Source organism: Anarrhichthys ocellatus, unplaced genomic scaffold, assembly GCF_004355925.1.
Source record: "Anarrhichthys ocellatus isolate YVR2014 unplaced genomic scaffold, GSC_Weel_1.0 scaffold71, whole genome shotgun sequence".
NCBI lineage: Eukaryota > Metazoa > Chordata > Actinopteri > Perciformes > Anarhichadidae > Anarrhichthys > Anarrhichthys ocellatus.
In genome coordinates this window covers 1,635,466-1,654,455 of record NW_022280101.1, presented here as the reverse complement: position 1 = coordinate 1,654,455, position 18,990 = coordinate 1,635,466, and the positions used below count along the sequence as shown (strand labels likewise).

Here is an 18,990-nt window from a genome sequence, read left to right as displayed (position 1 = left end):
GGGGGGGGCGTAACCTTTATCCAAAACAAACTAAGAGATGTTTAAATGTACAAGTCAGTAGGTTCACATCCTCCGCTGTGTGTGTTTTTTTCTGCGAGTCTGATAAACACTTTGTCTGTGTGTTCACTGTTTTACTTCAGAGCATTGTTAGACCAGTCTGGGGGAACAAAGCCGTGTTGTTCTCCTCGTTTCTAAACCTACACTCTCTTCACTCAGTTTGTTTCTGTAAAACACTGAAGACTGTCAGCTTGAGGGCGGTGAGTTAAGTCGGTTTAAAAGGCTTATTTGCTTTCTTTTCAAACGCCACATGAGGAGATTGACATTTATCTCATGACGGTGTTCTAATTACGAATCAGGACTAGATTAGACTAGTTTAGCATAAAGACTGGAAGCTGGGGGAAACAGCTAGCCTGTTGTCCTAATCAACACGTTGTTTCTCTTCTGTAAATTTCTATTTGTCGACTGACACTGATTGATATCACATATCAGTCACTGCAGATGAACTCTTCACACACCGACATGCAAGACAGAAAATAAACTCAATTCACCAGCCACCACTTCATCCAAATCGACTTCATTCAAACAAATTCGTTGTTTCTCAAGAACACGGAGTGACTGGTGAAACGTTTAGAAATAAACATCTTCTCACCCTGTTCACATGTGTGACCTGCTGCCACGTGAAATGTGACACATGTGAAAGCTCAGTGTGGTTTATTCGCTCACAGCAGACAGACACACAGGGAAACGGTCAGTTCACTGGACGACTGAGGACAGTTCACTCTGAGAGGTGGGACAGCGTCTACATCCAGCGGTCTGGTGCTACCATTACCTTGATGGACATATGCCACTCATACTCCCGGCATGCAAGCTGGGCCTCAAACCTGGCCTTCTCTAGAATCATCTGTCTCTTCTTCTGGAACTCATAGCCACCTTCCTCCTCCATGTGCTGCTACAGAACGCATCAAACGTTTAGGCTTTAAATTACCTTAAATAGTTCCTACTTTACTTACATACTTATAGGCTTAAATTTACAGGGACAAAGACACAAAACGACGTGCTTGATCTCAATAACGTGAGTAAACTTATCAAGGAAAATGTATTATAGTGACTAAATTTAAAGCCACTATGCGCAGCATTTCAAAATGTCCAACTTTGGCGTCCCACAGTGGAAGCATAAAAAAAGACACAAACAGAGAGCGCTGACCGCTTTTCTTTGGACTCTACTAAATCGTGACGGACATTTGTAATTCTATATATATATATATATAGATTAATATTTCTCTGAAATTCTTGTGCATTCGACAATAAATAACTTGACACTTGAAAGACTTGAAGCTAATGTTCAAAGTATCGATGTGCCATTTTCTGCTACAATCTGTACTCATGCAAACACGATAAACTCCTCAAAAAGATTTGCAAATATTTATCTCAACCAAGCTGGATAAAAACATTTGTCATATCATCAAAGACAGAACTTAGCAGTACTTTACTGTCATGTCAGGTCATTACAGGGGCTTAAGTAAATCACCAGGGCTTTGTGATCTTACGTCCTTGCGATTGTTTTTCTGTAAATTGTTGAACTAGAAACTTTAGTTTTTAAAACAAACTCATGGCCGAAGTTAGTTACTCGCTGTCACATTGCAGTAAGGTTTCAAATATCATCATGTATGCTGATGACAACATGTTTTGTGCCGTGTCTCGACTGAAAGTTAAGGAGAGTTTTAAAGTTCTGCACACCGTACCTTCGGTGTGGTGATGCCGTCATCGCTGTCCTGCCCACTGGGGGAGGGGGGGGGGGGGGGGGGGGGGGGGGGGGGTTAACACGTGGTTGGTTTCACTAGTAGCTACTGTCAGCAATGTTGCTGTGATTACATCAGTTTAACACACCTCAAACACTGAAACGTGGTCAAACTGTTGACCAGAACTACCTTTCAGGTGTCCTGATACCAAATAAATAATAAATAATCTAACACACAGTCTTACTTGAGTGACTCTTCCACTGTGACCATCTCCACCGGGTAGAGCTGAACTCCAGACAGATCGTCCTGCTCTGTGTTCACTCTGATAAAACAGAAGAAATACATTATTAAATAAATGAATGTGATTTAGAAATACTTATACACTTTACACTGTGTTTTCCTTTTAGTACTACGTTCTAGTGTTATTCAAACTGCTAAATGAGACATGGAAACATAAAAGGCAGCCAACCGTATTAATTCTCAGCAAAGTAAAGTGTGGAACCAGGCACAGTTTCGGTATCATTACGGCTAACCAGCTCCGTGATGTTGTGATTCTCAGGCGTTGTGTCGGCTCTCACCTGCTGGGGTCCTGCAGCAGCTCCACAGCCTCCTTCAGCTGGTTGATCATGTCAATGTGGAGCTCTGTGCCCCCTTTTACCTTTGACCTGTGACCCAAAACACAAGTAATATCTTACAATCACAGTTACAAGTCAGTCTGCCTGAATATCCTATATGAACTCAATAGAATATAAAATAAACAACATACAGATACCAGTTTAACTTGCCTTCAATGCTGAAGCTGTATTATTTGTTTCTCTTTACATTAATGTATTGTTCCATTGTTATGTTGTACTCAACAATAATTAGAAAAGCCCTCGATCACACAGAAGGAACCGAAGGTTAGCATAAGAAAAACAAATAGATGAACTTACATTTGTTGTGTTGGCCAGTGCGAGTCTTCCTCTATCCGGAGGGGCTCGTCGAAGTCTGCTGCTGTCCGACCCTACACACACACACACACACACACACACACACACACACACACACACACATCTACATCAGCACCAGCTGCAGCTGTCACATGGTCCACAGACTCATTCAGCCATTGGCCAAAAATTCAGAGACATTACCGTTATCCCCTGGTACACAAACTCAACAACCTCTTCCTCTCTTTAATCAGTTCCTTCCATCCTCCAGTCTCCACTTGTTTCTTATAGTGGGACGGATGGGTTAACTGGGATAAAGCTGGACCACTATTTGTTATCACTTAGTTATTAGCCAAGTCTTATTTCTGCAGTTTTGTCAACAGTCACAGGACATGGGTTTAGAAACACAAGCAGTCAGCTGATGGGACAGGTTTGAAACATTCATCCAGATTATATAAACTACTTTATCTGGAGGTCAAAAGGAAACTGAGTGCACACAACTACAGTAATTACACTAGATTAAACATTAAAGCAGTAAGTGGGTGCATGAACTGTGATGGAAGTCTGCGACAGACCAACGTCTCAGATCGTGTGACTAATCGTGTTTCTTGACTCATCAGATGTATTGTATATATGATGATATCAGCTGAATAACTCACTCGATGACAGTCCGTTTTTAATACTTGGAAGTACTGAAGCGTTTCAACAAGTCCTCCAAATTCAACGACAACATAATTGGTTTGTCCATGCCCCTCTTGAACGGCACACGGATGCCAACTATTAGCTGAACTGCATCGTATCTGTTTTCTGACTGATCACAGCGATGGTTTAAGTTCGGTTTTGGCACGAAGACGACGCTTTAGCTTTAGCGACGTCGTCATAGTTAAACTACTGACCACTTTATAAGCATAAAGTTACTGAACTTCAACACTTGGCTAACCTGAATGATTCATCGCAGGGCTGCACAGCTCTTTGTGTTGTCCACTTTGTTTTAAGTTTAGACCTTATTTGGTCACAGCCGAGTCTCCACAGTGACTCACAGGCTCAGTGTGACGTAACCTGCTATAACAGGACAGTCTCTCTAACTGTCGGGCTGGCAGCGACTTTTAACTCTACAAGTAAATGACTGACATAAAGTGACAGTTTAGGCTCCATTAGAACAAAGCACAGACTTCAGGAGCAGTCGAAGTAGAGCAGTTTTATATAACTCCACTTCACTCTGAGTGTGTCGTTACTCATGAAGAGAACCACTCGCTGCATCAATCTTTAATAACAAACTGAGTGAGGAGAAACAGCACAACATGAGATCTTGCCTTGATGTAGTTGACGAAGCGAGTGCTGAGAGCAGAGTCTCTGTAGCTGAACTGGTCCTTCAGGGCTTCCGTAGGGCTCTCCTCAATCAGACGGACTGAGTCGGAGTTTGGGTCTGCTGGAATAAAGGAAACATCAGCTGTGAGAGCCCTGAACAAACGCGGCGGAGTGGTAGGGTTTGGACTCTACAGTAAAATGGCGGACAGTAAATATAGTGCCTTATGTAGTACATAACAGTTTCTGCTAAATAAAAACTTGCTACAGTTTGAATATTTTTGGTGAAACATTGACAAGCTTTATCTGCACTGTTAAGAGTTTGCAAATAACCCAGACAACTCGTCTATTCCCTCATCTCAGTTCAGTAAAGTTGGCCTTCCATCAGCTCTGACCTGATTGAAGGCTGATTGAAGTCTATTTAAACTGTTACCTGGGGAGCTGCTGCTGTTCTCTAATAGACTTCAACAGCCCAGATACTCACACACACTCTGCACGTTGAAGCGCTAACAGCTTATGGTTGTTAGAGGACGAAAAGCTACATCAGCTGACGGAAAATAATCAACAAAATAATTGATGATCAGTTTATTAAGTCAGTCAAGAACAATGTCATTCGTCAAACAAAAGGGCAAACACATTCTCTCTGTTTCCATTTGCTGGTTTTGTGTTTTTCACTGTAAGTAAAATGGAACTTTGCCGGTCAAAGGTGTGTGTGTGTGTGTGTGTGTGTGTGTGTGTGTGTGTGTGTGTGTACCTGTCAGGGAGCTGATGTGTTCACTCGAGTCGTCTTTACTGATTCCCTCCTCCTCTGTGATGTGGCTCATCGGTATGTTGAGACTCAGACTGTCTTCATCTGACGGCTGCAACACAAATGAAAGAACAACAGAAATAATCGATGAATAGTTTTAAGATATTTCAATCATTCTCTGGTTCCTGCATCTATAATGTGATAATGTTGTGAACTGAATGTTTGGGGTTTCGGACTGTTAGTCGGAAAAAAGGAGAGATTTTAAGATATTTCCTTAGTCCGTGGGGAAACTATGACATTTATGCATTTATCTACATTTTTTTTTTTTTTTACATTTTATAGGATCAATGTATTATTGTCAGATCCATCAATGATAAAACTAATCGTTGCATTTCCAATCAACCTTCTAGCAAAACAGTTACTGATACAAATGAGTGAAAAAACCTGCAGATCACCTGAACACCACGCCCGTTAAACTGTTTATTTATCAGATGATTTCTCTGCAGCCATTTAAAAATAAAGACTAATGCACGAGGCAACCGATGCTTTCAGATCTTCTGTTTGTTCTTAGTTGTTGGTGTATTACAAAGAAAAATGGGCTTTTCTGCTGCATTTTTTTCTGCAGCTCCAGTTGCATTTTATTCAAGAGATAAGAAATATGATTTTACTCCGTAAAACATCTGGTTCAAAATGTTACTTTTAATAGAAACAATGTGGTTAATAGTCTATTTACAGGATGTTGATTTAAATGACAGAACGTTTTGTGAAAGTTTGTTGATGATAAAATTTAGCAGGTTTAACAAATACCGTCAGTACAGAAGTCTATAGAAGGATTAAAGAATAAATCAAAAAGGTACAGCGTTATAACAGTGACCTGTAAAATAATTAAGCTTTCATGTCAATGCGCTGACAGGTGGAGTCTTCTGTGTAAAGAAATGATGTAATACATATGCCAGAACACAAACCGATTAAAAGCATATAGACACCATCACACATAAGGTACAGAGACACACACACACACACACACACACACACACACACACTCTCAGTACCTCAGTAGCAGACAGCCTCTTGTCTCCGTTGTCGCTGCCGACTCCTGAGTCGCTATCCTGCTTCTTCTGCTGCTCCATGTCCTCCACACTGCAGACACACAACACAGGTCACACACCTGACACAGATACGCAAATGAGGTGTGTGTGTGAGAGGGGGGGATGAAGAGCATGTGAGGTAAAGTGAAACAGAGAGAGAGAGAGAGAGAGAGAGAGAGAGAGAGACAGAGAGAAAGCACAGTCTCTCTTCCTTCCCCCCCCCCCCTCTCTCAGGCTTTGTTCACACTGTTTCTGACTTCCTGCTCAGATTGGATTTGTTTTACTGCCGACTGCTCACATCATGTTTCTCAGTGCGACTAAAGAAGAACATGGACAAAAAAAAGAAGAAGAGAAACACGGTGTGTTTCCAAGTGATTTGTTTAAGATGCAAACAGGAAATCTATTTAAATAAATAAATGAAACATACATTTATGAATTAATTAAAATAAACCTTGTGAATCCGAGTGTAAAAGGTTTACAGTGTGCTTTATTAAATGCTGATACTTTAGGTCATTAACACTTATACAATTATATTGTTTATGTCGCTCGCATCGACTAGATAAGAATTGGAAAAAATGATTTAATTTCTCTTCACGATGAATTAAAAAAAAATAAAATCTGAGACTTTCAGCTGCTGTGTGAACACAGCTCCCGTGGCAGTGTCTAAGCAACTGAGTAGTAATGTGTGCTGTAATTGCACATGCATGCACACACAGACACACACAGGCACACACGTAATAAATGAACCACCTGTGAACAACATCCACCCTCCTCTCGTCTACTGGCTCATTTGAACGGATTCAATTAATTTCTACGTGATCTACAGACACAGAGATGTTTCATAATAAACATAACTGGTCACAATAAGGCTCGCAAGTCCCTCTGTGACCTCTGACCTGATCGTCATGCTAGTTAAAAACACAAAACTGATTGTACATTGATGATCTTTGTTTAAATGCCAAAACATTCAGATATAATGAGAGAGAGAGACACGCTCTTCCTTCATCCTGGTCGACTGCAAACTGAGATTCACAGAGTTTCACCGTCTCTGAATTAATGAAGTTTTAAAAATAGCATCAATCTGTTCTCAGCTTCCTCTGTAGTATAATGAGAGAAAGAGAGAAACTACGTCTTACTCAACTATATTATTATTAGTCTTCGATGTGGTCAAAAAAAAACCACTCGCTTGGCATCACATTTCAAAAGTCACAGAAAGTCTACTGAGGGCAACTGACCACACTTAACCAAAGTCAAACAGAAAGATGGAGAATTTAAAGAAATTCAACATGAATCAAAACAGAAAGAAATAGAGCAAGACAACTATAACGGGAAGAAGATAAATATTAAAAGGAAGAAGAATAAAGACAGCAAGAAAAATAGAAGGGCAAGTAGGGATAAATAAGCAAAAAGCAAGAAAATAAATAAAGGAAGAGGAGAGAGGAAATAAAAAGAACACATCCTGAAACCACAGAAAAAGACTGAATAATGGAGACAGAGAGAGAGAGAGGAGAAAGACAGAAAATAAAAGCAAAAAGGATGTGTATATGGAGAGTGTGCGTGCGTGCGTGCGTGCGTGCTCGCTCTCCTAGAGAATAGCAACCATTTTTCCTGCCCACGTGTTGGGAGTGTTCTGTGTGGGCGGACATTACAGAGCTCAACATCCTCTGAGAGCTCAGGCTCAGTTTCAGCTGGATAATGCTTCTTTTCTTTCTGTGCTCCATTTGGTTCAACTCATGCATTATTTCTTCCTCTCTTCTGTCATCTATGAAAAGGCCTATTTCCTCCTTCCTTCATTCCTTCTTTCCCTCAATCTTACAATCCTTTACTTCCCCGTTAACCCCACCTCCGTCAACCGGCCTGCGTCAGTCTTTTTATGATGTTCTTGTGGACTCCAAATGCCTAAGGAGCTCTTGCTTAGATGATAATATTACAGACAATATCCCAACTGTTGTGCTTCTACATTTTTCTGTAAAGCCACTTTCCCCCGGCTCTTACTTTGCTCAATCAGCTGGATTCACTTCATTACTCGGTTCCTAATGCTGACTTTGTTCCTTTTGTTTGTTTTATTCCTTCATTTCCTTCTCATTCCCTCCACATTTTCTGTCTTCCTTTATTCCTCCATCCAGCAATCAGAAATAATACATCATCCACCAGTGTGATTAAGACCTAAATCTCTGATGGCAGACAGTCTGTCAGTGCGACCCAGCAGGGAGTCAGAGGACGGATCACTTTCAGCTGACTAATAGAGGATTTGGCTCCAGCCGGAGAAACTGAGGACACTTGGATCAGAGGCACTCAGCATCCCTCCACATAGTGTACTGTCATTAAAACCAAACTAAATAAACAGCTTTGATATGATGAAACATATCAGAAGAACTGACGGCGTTTAACACAGAATTGGCAAACGTTTGGAGCAAAGATGGTCAATTTATGACCATGTCACCACTGTGACACATAGTCATGCAACCTGGGAATTGTTGATGACTTGAAGAGACACTTTTGATGCTTTGGGAAGTAAGTTTCTCTGCTTTCTTACTGATACACCACTCGCGTCATGTTAGCTTAGCATAAAGATTGGAAACAGAGGGAAACAGCTAGCCTGGTTTGTCTAAATCCACCTACCAGCACCTCTAATGTTCACAAATGAACATGTTATATTGTATTTGTTAGTCTGACACTAAGTCACTTTACATCGTCTATGCAGACAATGAACTGGATCTCTACTTGTTGAACTCTGAACGCCACAAAATAGATCGTTTCAGCTTTTAGATAATGTACGTGAAGTAAACATTTGTTTTGAAGGATTTGCTTCATCAACACTGTGTGAAAGTCACAGCAATCATCTCGGTGTGTGTTTACTCTGCAGCTGCTCTTTTTGACCGTGAACATTTTTGAATGGAGCTCTTGTTTCATTAGCTTGAGGGCTCAAAGCCTGATGAGGCAATTAGTCTTATGTGTGCTATAACTGACTTCCACAGGGCTCCCATTAAATTTTAATGGTTGAGCAATTGATACACAAAAAAAAAAAAAAACAAGAGAAGGAACCACCGCAGCACTGATGCGGGAGAGAGGGAGGAGACGGTGCCTTCCCATTTGGGGATATTGAAGTTGCCGCAGTAACTGACCTGCCGGTGGTGGGCCGTGATAGGCTGAGTCGCTCTATGACAGGCAGGTACAGAGAGTCGGGCATCTTCTCACTGCGACACGCCTCGATGCTCAGATACTTGAATATGTGAACTTTTCCTTTTATACAGATCTGAAAAGGAAAAGAAAGATTAAACTTATTTCCTCTTCTTCTACAGTCTCAACTTGTTCTCACTCAGACATCAACCTAACCGCTGAGTCACTGAACTCTGGGAGCAGCCGATGTTTAACATTCACAGAGTGTCTTTTGTCTCTGAGACGATGCAGGCTGGTGCACACAGTTTCATATCAGCTCTCTATAAAGCTGTGATGCAGTGCATGATTAATCGGTGCTGCAGATTACCTGCTAAACAAATCATACGTTTTCATGCGATTCCCATCCCACGGGTGCATGCATGACATGGTTAATATCAAGTTTTACAATTACAACTATATTTCTCATATCGATGTATTAATAACAGTGTTCACAGGTGCACTAATATCCCGGTTATGTGTTGCACATGTAAACATCACTTCCTTGTTTTTGAAAACTGGATAAGCTACCCGGAGTACTCGGATAGAAACCGGAATACTGTGGCATTAAAACACCTGAGTCATGTTTCTGACGATTCTCTGTCAGTACAAAACATCGTGACCGAGATGGTGATAGATCAAGAGACAACTGCAGGCAGACGATCAGGAACCAGAATGCTGTTATGATCACGTTTACAGAGAGTTGAATAACCGGATTTCTCATGTTTCATGTAAACATCGTATAAGATCAAAAGCAGGATAAGACTCAAAACCGGGATAGTAATAGTAGCGCACGCAAACACACTCAATATGACGAATGTGTGCCAGATCCCACATAAGAACAATGAAAAGGGTTCCACGAGTGTTACATCAGACATACAATAAGTTTCCAGTGAGAAGACGTGACAGCTGACACTCGTTTCTATTGACATTATTCATTTCAGCAACAAGGAAGCGCTCGGTTATTTTGCCTCTTAACTTCCCGGCTACACCAGTTGTTGTGTAGATAGACGTCTGCTGCTGGTGATCTCTATCTGCATTTCATCAAATATCAGTATTATAATCTAATGTACATCTGAAGGTCTGACAGAGCTGGAGGAATCTCTTCTGACAAACATCCACTGAATATATGATCATTCTGTCATCATGTGTTTATAACAACATGATTTCATAACACAAGTTGTCAATATGTAATAAAAAAATAATGTGACTTAATTCATTATTTGCATCATCAGCATCAGAGTTTTCCACCATAGAAACATTGAGCTGCTGCTGCACCACACAGTGAGCTCGTGAGTTGATGCTCTTTTATATCCGACATCTGTGGTGGGTGTGGCCATGTAAGGTCACATGACCTCCTCATACATTTGGACGTGTGTTTCCACGTTTTTAGAAATATATGGAAGGCTGAGTGAATCAACAGCAACAAGAATCTGAGAAACAAAACAGGGAAATGGAACAAACATGTGTGTGTGTGTGTGTGTGTGTGTGTGTGTCTACCTGTGCAGGTGGACTTTGAAGGGGGTTGTTTTCTAACTGGAGGCACTGGAGCTGTTTCATCTTCCTGTAACACACCGGGATGGTCGACACCTTGTTACAGGAGAAGTCAAACTTCACCAGAGGAAGGGCAGCCAAGTCTGCAGGAAGAACACACACACACACACACACACACACACACATATACATCAGTTAGGTAAACACCTTCGTCTCCTTTATGTGAGCTCTTAGATTAGATTTACTTCAGATTCAATTCTGACACAGTTTTTGAGGTAATTCACAGTGTTGTACTCAGTTATATTCGGGAATCTGGTATCACAAAGCTTGAGGAACGAAGCTGGACACACTGTACAGATTGTGGGTCCAGTGCGTCAATTCATGGTGAGGATTCTACCATGTAAGTCATAGCAGTTGAGTACAAGAATCTTATTCTTACTTACTTTAAAACAGTCAGGGAGTCAGAATTAATGAAACATATACAAGAAGCTATGTTTAGTAAGAGTTACAATCCTGTTACACACACACACACACACACACACACACACGTCTCAGACCGCAGACATGTTTCCCCTCACACAGAACAATGCAGCTGTTGTAATATTCAGAGGTGGTTTGTGATCGTTTCTCTTTGTAACATGTAGAGCCAGAGATGTTTCATGTGATACTGGAGAGACATCTTCAAATGTGACCTCAGGCTTCCTTTAGTAGGAAGTCATGAAAAAGGACCTTTAAAGGAACAGTTGGACTTTTTGAGAAATACACTTTCCGGTATTCCCCAGCAGCCAGTTAGCTTAGCATAGAAACAGGAAATGTTATAATTATGTATTAGTAAAGCATCAGTTTGCATGTGAGCTGCACTCTGTGCATGAAAGGATAAAGGTAACTACAGTTCCCACAATGCTTTGCAGGATGCAAGCAGAAGGTATAATGTTGCCAGATTTTCAGTAAATTATCAGTGGGCTCCATCTTGAGCCTCTATACTGCAAACATTTTGGCAAATTTTTCTAGGATTTCCAAGCAGATTTATGGACATTTATCGACAAAACTTTAAGATTTTCAAATTAGAAAAGTGTCTTTGTATCATGCTTGAGAGTTTACGACTTAGAAAAGAAGATTTTTGACACACATTGCATCACTTTCATTGGGACAGACAATGAAATTAAATTTCAAATTCCGTGGTGAGACGGTGCATGATTCAGCGAGTGCACGGTTTACTAACGTGCTGCTGACTCAGTGACAGAGAGACCCGACCCTCATGAACCCTCTGAGCTCTCTCTGATCTTCTCTTCAAGAGTGATAAAAATAATCCTGTGTGCAGTGACCCGCAGTGACCCGGTGAGGCCGGGTGGAGAGACACCACCAACCCGTGAGGCCGACAGAGAAAGTATGTGTTTTCATACACACAACTGTTCAAAAGGTTGGAATCTCCTGCCACGAGAGCTTGATCACAGTCAGATGGCTGACAAGCTGACAAGCTGACATTAACTGGCTTTGTTGGTTTAGCAAAACTATGAATCAAACTTCACAATAGAAATAAGAAGGTTAGTGCAGGGTTAGCAACATTGGAATAAATCATAGTTTAAACGCATCCAATCTAACCAGAGTAGACTGCAGAGGGCCCAGAGAAAAACAGACTCACTCAACATGTATTATTCCTATAATATGCTAAAATAAATGAATAAATAAATATATTTAGTGCCAAATTGCACCGTTGTGGTTCATTAATAACAAAGGCTCACTTGTGCTTTTCTAAAAAAACGAATTCAAAATCAAAGTTCAAAGTATTCTCTCCGGTCGTCGTGAAACACTGTGGACACAACTAAACTAAATGTACGTCTGAATCAGTCAATTCTTCTTTTTTTGGGGCCCAAACTATTTCAAATGTAAGTAACAAACACACACATTGAGTGTGTGTTTGTATAAACGGCTTCATGTGAATATATTCAAGAGGACGTGACGAGATGCTATCGTTAATGCAGCAGCAGTAAATCTGACATTTGATTGCTGCCACCCATTTTCTTCTTCAGAACGAATGAAATTGTCTCTTGTGATCCACATGGAACATGGTGGTTTTAAAGGACTGTCATGTAACCACGTCCCCGTCTTTACTTCATGTTTTTATGTTTGTATGTTTCTGGCAGAGTTTCCTGGAACAATGAGCGGCAGCGGACACGAGGATGTTTTGTCTACAGTAGAAGAAGAAACACATGCTGAGGTGTCCGTCTCTGTCAGCTTTTGCTTCTTTTTCTGAAACATGAAAAATGATCAAACCACTCATTGTGCATAAACAGACATGAGCATGTTTGAGAACACCCACACATTTGCCTAAATTTGGCAAATTATGGCCAAATAAACCAAATCTGTTGCTACTAACGCAGTTGGAGGTTTACATCTGTCCCTCACAATCAACACAGGACAAAACTAAATGATGAATTAAATGAAATTGGCAGATTTAATAGTTTTAGTATTCCTTAAATGTGTAACTGTTTCCCTTCTTTGACGTAAAACATATTGAGGTTTTCATTCCTGGTTGTTTCAGGCACTCTTTAAATAAACTCCAGTTTGCTGGATGTGTATTTACAAGTTTGTGTGTGTGTGTGTGTTTAAATGAATCCTCATACAAACGGAACAGACTGATGTTTGGATTTGTGGGAAGAAGAAACCATTGAGGGAGTCCTCTCCTGCAGCCTGACCGACGAGCCCATCAATCATGGCACAGAGATCATTACAGACTCTTGCTGACAGCGGCTCATAATTAAAACCTCTTTTAAGGTGGTAATAGTGTCCGCTGAGCTGCCATAATGGAGGGAGCGCCCACACCAGGTTACAGGATAAAAATACATCCTGGCTTGTATTATATGATAAACACTTTACTGAAGTAAAGGATCTCAATCCTTCTGCCACCACTTGTTGATGTTTCTGGCTTCGAGGATAATTTTTCCATCAGGTCTGCCGATCTGATCTTCAGATACCCTCCCGAAGCTTGGCAGACTTTTAACAAATAAAAACAGTCATGGTGGTCTTTTCTCTGGGGTTCTCAGTGCACCAATGAAGTCTGTAAAAGTTCAAAAGATATTAAATCAAAGACAACATCCCTCCCTTCGTCAGGCTGCCGTCCAGTCTGCTCGGTCCAAGCCTCCCTGTCGCATCGAGCCGCTCAGCCAGATCAAAGCTCGTCAATCAACCCGGGAGACGGTCATAATAGTGAGGGACAAGCGTACGTCAAGACAGGGAAACACAGCAATAAATCCAAACAGGCCGGACGAGTCGAGGTGCAGGAATAGACGGATGAATCATCAAAATATCTTCCTTTTCTGCAATATTTCTGTTTTATATCCGTGGAAATGTTACCAGCATGACAATGATTCAAACAAAGCCCTTTGAGGTAAATGAAACAATCAGAACTTAAATCAGAAACTTTCTTATGAATCAATTAATTGTTTGTTTTTTAGCAAAACACCAAAATGATAGTCTTCTTAGATGAATATCTTCTGGTTTCTTTATTCTGATACTTTTTAAACTTAATATATTTGATGGCTGGACCATTTTTTGGACAAAACAAGACATCTGAACACTTCACATTGGACTCTGGGAAGCTTTGGACATTTGTTTTTACTACTTTCTAACCCAAATCGTCAGAGGTTGGATCCTCAACAGATCTTGGTACCATATACTGAAACCAGCAAGAACGATTCAAGTCTCAACACACACTTGTTCCAGTTGGTCTATCAGCAGACAGAGTGTGTCTAACTGTTCTCCGTGTCACTGACTTATTTGGGGAAGAATGGAGGTTGTTCTTCGGTCACACTGAGGGTTAAGTATATTTTGGGGACTGTTAAGGGTGTGGCAGTGCATACAGAGGACTCTGTGGTCTCAAATGCACCTCCACTTCTTATATACAGAAGGAATTGTTCGAGCCACTCTTCAACAATCAATACAAGTAATAGCAGGGTTTCAAACTGCCTTCTAGAAGTGCACGACCCTCTTCTGTAAGATACAAACACACCCACACCCACACACACACACACACACGCACACAGAAAGTAAACTAAATCTTTTGCAACCAAACTTCACCAACTGTTTAGGTCTCCGCTGTCCACAATCACCCAAAAGGACAAGGCACTTCATTAAGTTTTAGACATAAACAACAAAAAAGGAGAATTTGGGCAAAACTTAACCCGGAGAAAGAGGCGCTTCTGTCACCAACTCACCTTCTGGCAGAACGCAGAGAAGGTTTCGGCGAACGTTTAGTTCCCGTAAAGCTTTGAGTCTACTGATGTGGCGAGGAAGAGCCGTGATCTCGTTGCAGCTGATGTCCTGCAGAAAAACATAAAACACAACTCATGACAAACTTTATCATTCACAGAAATATGTTGGTAGATTTTAAGTCCTACTGACTGATGTTGAGAGCCGTGTGGAGGCAATAGACCTCCGAGTATTGAATTAAGCACTTTTAATACAATCGCACACTCAATATACAGAGAGAGTACAAAGAGTCTCACCAGCTCCATGAGGCCGTGCAGCTGTCCGATGGTCTCTGGCAGGCTGACCAGCTTGTTGTTGCTGGCGTTGAGGACTCTCAGAGGTAAACCGCACAGACAGGCCGGCAGAAAACCCAGCTGGTTACGACTGCAACACAAACATCACCATCATGTGACTTCATTTAGAGCACACTCTTCAACAAACTATTTAAAAAAAACACTTATTTTTAGCAAAACTAACCATCAAGGTAAGCGTGGCACTTTTACATGAGCGTTTTTAAACTGTCAGTGTTCTTTTTGAAGAAACAAATAAACAATTCAGCAAAACAGCAAATTCTAACGGCAACTAAAAACCGACTGTTTCAAAGACAAAAGGAAGAAAATGAATGAGAAAGCAGAACCCGTACATATGAATATTTTAACACCAAATCCTTCAACGCTGCATTAAAAATGAAATGAAGAGACGTGAGCCGTGAACGCATTATGAAATGAACGTGTTCTATAATGTGATTTCACATTCACTGCTGTTTGTTTGGTAACACAGAGACAACAGAAAGCCTCACGGGGGAAAATATAAATATTAACTCACATCAACAACACTTTTGCTCCACGTTTGTACGTGTGTGCGTGTGTGTGTGCGTGCAAATATGCAGACAGACATACTTATGATACAACCGGGTATCAGATGGTCTAAATCTCAGAACTTTAAAGATATGTTGTTTAGAATACGAATTTAAAACTGGTGTTAGTAGCATGTAGCGCTGCAGTGACACAGAGCCGGGTGAAAGTCTTCCCTTGAGTGACGTAGACCCTCAGTCGCATCGTATTTGAAATGAAAACAAAAGTCAACATCCAGATATCGAAACCCGTTTCTTTCTACGTCTCCATATTGCTTAGTGAGCTACTACGATCCACAGACGGTGAATTGCAGTTTAATATGACCGGTGTGGCTAGCTGCTCGCCCAAAGGCTCATTTGATGGGTTTGATTGTATCTCCAAATTCTACCTGAGAGCAGGATGAGGCCTCGACCATTTAAAACCATTCGACAGAAGAAGAAAATAAGGATTTCATGAGATTTTTGACACAAGGACACGGGATTAAAACTGTGAAAATGTGTTTTTCATTTCATACTGTGTCGTCTGAACCCGGCTTTAGACGACAATCAGACTCTCACTCACCTGACAGCTGTCGTACTGAGAGCAAACAAACAAAGGACACAGAATGAATCTAACTTCATGAAAAATAAAATTGCCTGCACCAGACTTGATCCCGATCCTGCTGACGGGCTCAGGATGTAGGACTATTTTTAGGCCAAATTCTTACTTTGATGTTACAAAGGAAGGTCTGATGGAAGGCAGAAGATTTCTGTTTATTTTTGTAACGACGACAGGAACACGGATCACTTTCAGCACTAATGCTGCAACTATGCACGGTAGAGAAAATAGACTTTTACTTCTACTGTACGTCTACTGTATTTTATCACAGATTGTCACATGTCTGCATCTGGAGGGCTAAACTAAAGTTAACCTTCCTTCCGTGGACTCATCCTCTCGGCTGCATATAAACAGCTCTCGCCTGACGCTTCCTCTACAAGCCACACACTTCTGCTTTGAGTGAAGTTTCAGCTTCAAATTGCACTTGTAAGAGGAAGGTGTGAAACGCCAGAAACATCCAAAAACAACAAGAAACCCTGATAATAACAACAACAAGGGGCGTCATCACTTTTCCTTCAGGAGGCTGTTTGATAGGTCAGAGCGTGATGCATCCACCTCCGGTTTCTTTGTTGGATTCCTGTTGTAGTTCAGCAAAACACACTTTTAAAGCAGCTTGGTGTTAACGTCACTGAAAACTTGATAATAAATTAATATCATTTTACTCAACTATGTCCAAAATAACTCCTCTTGAAATAGTGTCTCTTTTTTCCACTTAAAGGCACTTTGGGCGTTCTGTATAATAAATCTCACTGAGAAAAGCAAACGGCGTCTTTATTCTCTGACCAATAAAAGAGAAACACGAGCACACATTATACACATTAACACATACACACACACTCACACATTCATCACAAGACTGTGAAACCCCCTCTGACTCAGCTCTGAAAATAACATTCAGGAAACATATAAGTGACTTTGTGCAGCTGTTCACACACATTTTAGGAGGCAATGGAGAAAATAACAAGACTTAAGAGTCGACAGTCTGCCAGCAGCTCTGTGAGGCCGTACAGCTGAGCTGTGAGTTTAATGCTAATACGTTAATAATGACAACGCTAACATGCTAATGTTTAGCAGGTATAATGTTTACCGTGTTCAACATCTTATTTTAGTGTGTTAGCATGCTGGTCAGCAGTAAACAGAAAGTACAGCTGAGGCTGATGTCAGTAGTTCAGCAGATATCTGGTCATAAACCAAAGTATTATAGTACCAAATGTTGATCTGATGATGGCGCTGGATGAAATGTTAGAGGATCACCAAAATTATTACAGTTCATCCTGAGGGAGATGAATGTGTGAACCACATTTCATCACAAATGTGACCAGCCCTTCTTTCTGTGGCGAGATATAAAGACTCTCTCACTACAGTGGTTATGAATATTAGACATCACACACACACACACACACACACACACACACACAGAGACACACAAGTGTTTCACGCCTGCTGGTTGTTCTCACACCAGATCATTTAAAAACCTAATTAAATTAATCATTCATTAAATTACTAATTTACTCAGTGATAGCAGCATGACTGGAAAGAGTGTGTGTGCGTGTTGATTGAGTGTGTGTGTGTGTCATTTTTAACATCTTTTCTTAAAGATCTATATTTTCAATCTTTCGTATATATTTTGGAGTTATCCAACCTTGTCACCTCTTACACTTGCTATTTATATTTAAATGTTTATTATTTTCGTGATGTTTTTATTGTGTAGTTTTCATACGTTTTAACATTTGTTTCTAATTCTGTTTAGTAAAACACTTCAGGCTTTACTAGGCATCATTTGCACGAAAGGTGCGATACAATCTATCTTTATTATCATAATTAATATTAATATTCCTGATATCTATCTTTGGTTACTTGAGTCGATATTCATTTAGTTTTATCTTTAGAGCTGCAGCTAATTATTATCGTATCAAGTATTTCCTAGATTAGATTTCCAATAAACCAATTAAACCAACCAGTGAACCATTCAGCCTAAAGAATGTGGAGAAAACACATTATCATTTCCCTTTGTGATGCCCTCAAACATGTATTAATCCAAAACCCAAAGATATTCATGTAACAATAATATATGATTGCGAAAAGCAGAAAATCTTCACATCAGAGAAGCTCAAACTATGTAAATATGACTGCAATTTAGGATTATTTTTTTATCGATTATTTTCTAGATTAATAGTTTGGTCAATAAAGTGTGAAATGTCAATCATTAATTCCTAAAGTTCAAGGAGAAGTCTTTGAATGTCTCCAAACAACCCAAAACTCAGTTTAAACACAGATGAGCAGAAGGAACCAGAGAATGTTGATTAATCGATTCATCATTTCAACTCTATATGTAAACATTAGGATAAATAGTAAATGCATGAGATTATCAGATCAAAGCTCAAAGAAAAATATAACCAGAAGTCAAATAGATGTTTTATGTTGTGATTGAATTTAAGGAGCAGTGAGAGTCTCACAGAGATGACAGCGTGGGGACAGCAGCACCTTGACCTTTAAACACAATCTGAGAGAGTGCAGCACAGTGTGTGTGTGTGTGTGTGTGTGTGTGAAAGAGAGAGACTTTTTAATTTAACTAACAGTCCACTGAACACCAGTTTTGTGTGTGGACACAGTTCCCCCTTCAGCATCGATGGTACAACAGACACACACACGCAGACACACACACCTGCAGTGAGTCACCTAGTTGAAACAGTGAAAGCGTTGTGACAGTAAGCCGGCAGACAAAACACAGTCTGCTGACATTAAAAGGACAATAACACGCGCTCCGGTGGTGTGCTCAGATAGCAGCCACACACACACACACACACACACACACACACACACACACACACACAC

At 40.5% G+C, this 18,990-nt stretch overlaps 1 protein-coding gene across 5 annotated transcripts in view; it reads right to left on the bottom strand.

The window, feature by feature from the left end:
• The window catches only part of lrch1 (leucine-rich repeats and calponin homology (CH) domain containing 1), a 60,519-nt gene that overhangs the window by 21,401 nt on the left and 20,128 nt on the right, over nt 1–18,990 (bottom strand). For 4 of the 5 annotated variants that reach the window (XM_031873271.1, XM_031873272.1, XM_031873268.1 and 1 more), the window contains exons 3-13: nt 14,962–15,088; nt 14,671–14,776; nt 10,463–10,599; nt 8,932–9,062; nt 5,771–5,858; nt 4,725–4,830; nt 3,979–4,094; nt 2,672–2,742; nt 2,318–2,404; nt 1,984–2,061; nt 1,743–1,779 (exon numbers count right to left, since the gene is read on the bottom strand). In XM_031873271.1, the coding sequence (XP_031729131.1) occupies nt 1,743–1,779; nt 1,984–2,061; nt 2,318–2,404; nt 2,672–2,742; nt 3,979–4,094; nt 4,725–4,830; nt 5,771–5,858; nt 8,932–9,062; nt 10,463–10,599; nt 14,671–14,776; nt 14,962–15,088 (1,084 nt within the window). The remainder of the gene's footprint in view (nt 1–1,742; nt 1,780–1,983; nt 2,062–2,317; nt 2,405–2,671; nt 2,743–3,978; nt 4,095–4,724; nt 4,831–5,770; nt 5,859–8,931; nt 9,063–10,462; nt 10,600–14,670; nt 14,777–14,961; nt 15,089–18,990) is intronic. The other variant, XM_031873269.1, reaches the window with a different exon arrangement.